Below are 1,519 nucleotides of genomic sequence, written 5' to 3'. Positions count from 1 at the left end.
AGTTGGTCGCTTGATTTATGACAATTTCAAACCTGATGATCCTTACAGCCAGGAGGTGTTGATGGCTGTAGTAAGTGGTCTGCACTGGTGGAAGTGATAGAATAAACCGGAGGTCCGGTGTATAGAGGTCCTAAGATTTCTCTCCGCATTTCATCTTCATCCCAGAGCAAACCACGACGGTTTTGGCGGGCGAGAGATTCTGCTTGGCTCACCACGTCTCTTCCGATTCCACATTCTTGGTGCGACGTTAAAAATCCAAGAAGAATACTGCGTAGTTTGTCCCATAATGTCCCAGATCGTTTCCACTCCAGTTTCTTGGCTACACGCAACATTCGTGATACAAACCAACTTCTCTCTCCTTTATCTGAAGGTCCGGTTGACATATATCCCCCATGTCCCAAGAATATCCACAGCAGCGATGAGATGCTAGGGGTTGAATGTGGATTGATCTTTTTGAGCTCCAATGTGACCCACTCGAGGTAATGGTCAAAATTGTACGAGGCTAGATAATGGTCATACAATGCGATGTTGAGATACAGTAGACAGGCCATGCAAGAATACTCGTCGATATAGCGAACGTCACGAATTCCGTGGTCATAATCAGGGAGCGTGGTAAGAATAGAATATAGAGGTGTTGATGGGCCAAAAAGATTAAGCCTTGGTGGTTGAAAGTCTTGACCCTGACGAAAACTTTGAGGGCTAGGAATGGCGTTGGTAATAAGTGAGTATTGCAACGCATCGAGAGAGCGGAAGAAAGTCAGGAAATCTTCACATGCTCGCAATACACTCGATATTTCCTCTGGGTCTGTGTCCATAGAATGATCGAATGAACTCAGAGGAATACGAAGTTCAGGGGACAAATAGGGAAGAGTCGATGGTACTGTGTCTGGAATATTGCCAGTCCATGGAAGATTAGCCCCCACGATAGCCCTTGGAGCGCTACTGAAATCAACCCTATGAAGATTATTCAGCAATTTCAACGACGGATGAACTTGAGAGAAAAGATGACTGCTAGTCAAGTACATACCAATACAAGACACTTTCCAGAAATGGGCTGCTGGCCTTGACACCACTCATACCACCTCGTCGTCGCACTATTTGCCTGATTCCTTGATTATGCATGCGTTCAACAGTTAGGTCCTTGGACCATTTCTGTAATAGATCAGCGGCGCACAATAAAATCGCCTGGAATAAAACAGAGACGCAATACTGACTTCGATCACGGCCATAGTTGCAGCCGCGTAAATTGTACCATCATGCTTCCCACATACGTCGTGCTGAAGGCGCTCGTTTAATAGCCTCAAAGCTCGCATTTTGTGGGTGAGTGATTGAACCGACTCATTCTGGCCCGCCGCACCCGCTAGGTGTTTGAGGAAATGGCGAGCATCGCCTGCAAAGGGACTGGATCCTGCAAGGTTAAGTGATGGAATATGGCCTTGATTGGATTGGTCTTGGTAACGCATCACCCATTTTATACATCATCACGGGGGTATGTGGTGGACAACTAGCATAAATGTGA

The 1,519-nt window shown here is 46.3% G+C and overlaps 1 protein-coding gene across 1 annotated transcript in view; it reads right to left on the bottom strand.

The window, feature by feature from the left end:
- Window positions 1-26: 26 nt before the first annotated feature.
- The window catches only part of HCAG_08952 (predicted protein), a gene marked incomplete at both ends in the record, with an annotated part of 2,167 nt that continues 674 nt past the window's right edge, over window positions 27-1,519 (bottom strand). Inside the window, 3 exons of the mRNA XM_001536067.1 lie at window positions 27-954; window positions 1,028-1,152; window positions 1,215-1,390. Coding sequence (XP_001536117.1) covers window positions 27-954; window positions 1,028-1,152; window positions 1,215-1,390 — 1,229 coding nt within the window. The remainder of the gene's footprint in view (window positions 955-1,027; window positions 1,153-1,214; window positions 1,391-1,519) is intronic.

Source organism: Histoplasma capsulatum, genomic scaffold, assembly GCF_000149585.1.
Source record: "Histoplasma capsulatum NAm1 scaffold_14 genomic scaffold, whole genome shotgun sequence".
Taxonomy (NCBI): domain Eukaryota; kingdom Fungi; phylum Ascomycota; class Eurotiomycetes; order Onygenales; family Ajellomycetaceae; genus Histoplasma; species Histoplasma mississippiense.
The sequence above is the reverse complement of the archived record's forward strand: the minus strand, read 5'-3'. Positions and strand labels throughout refer to the sequence as shown.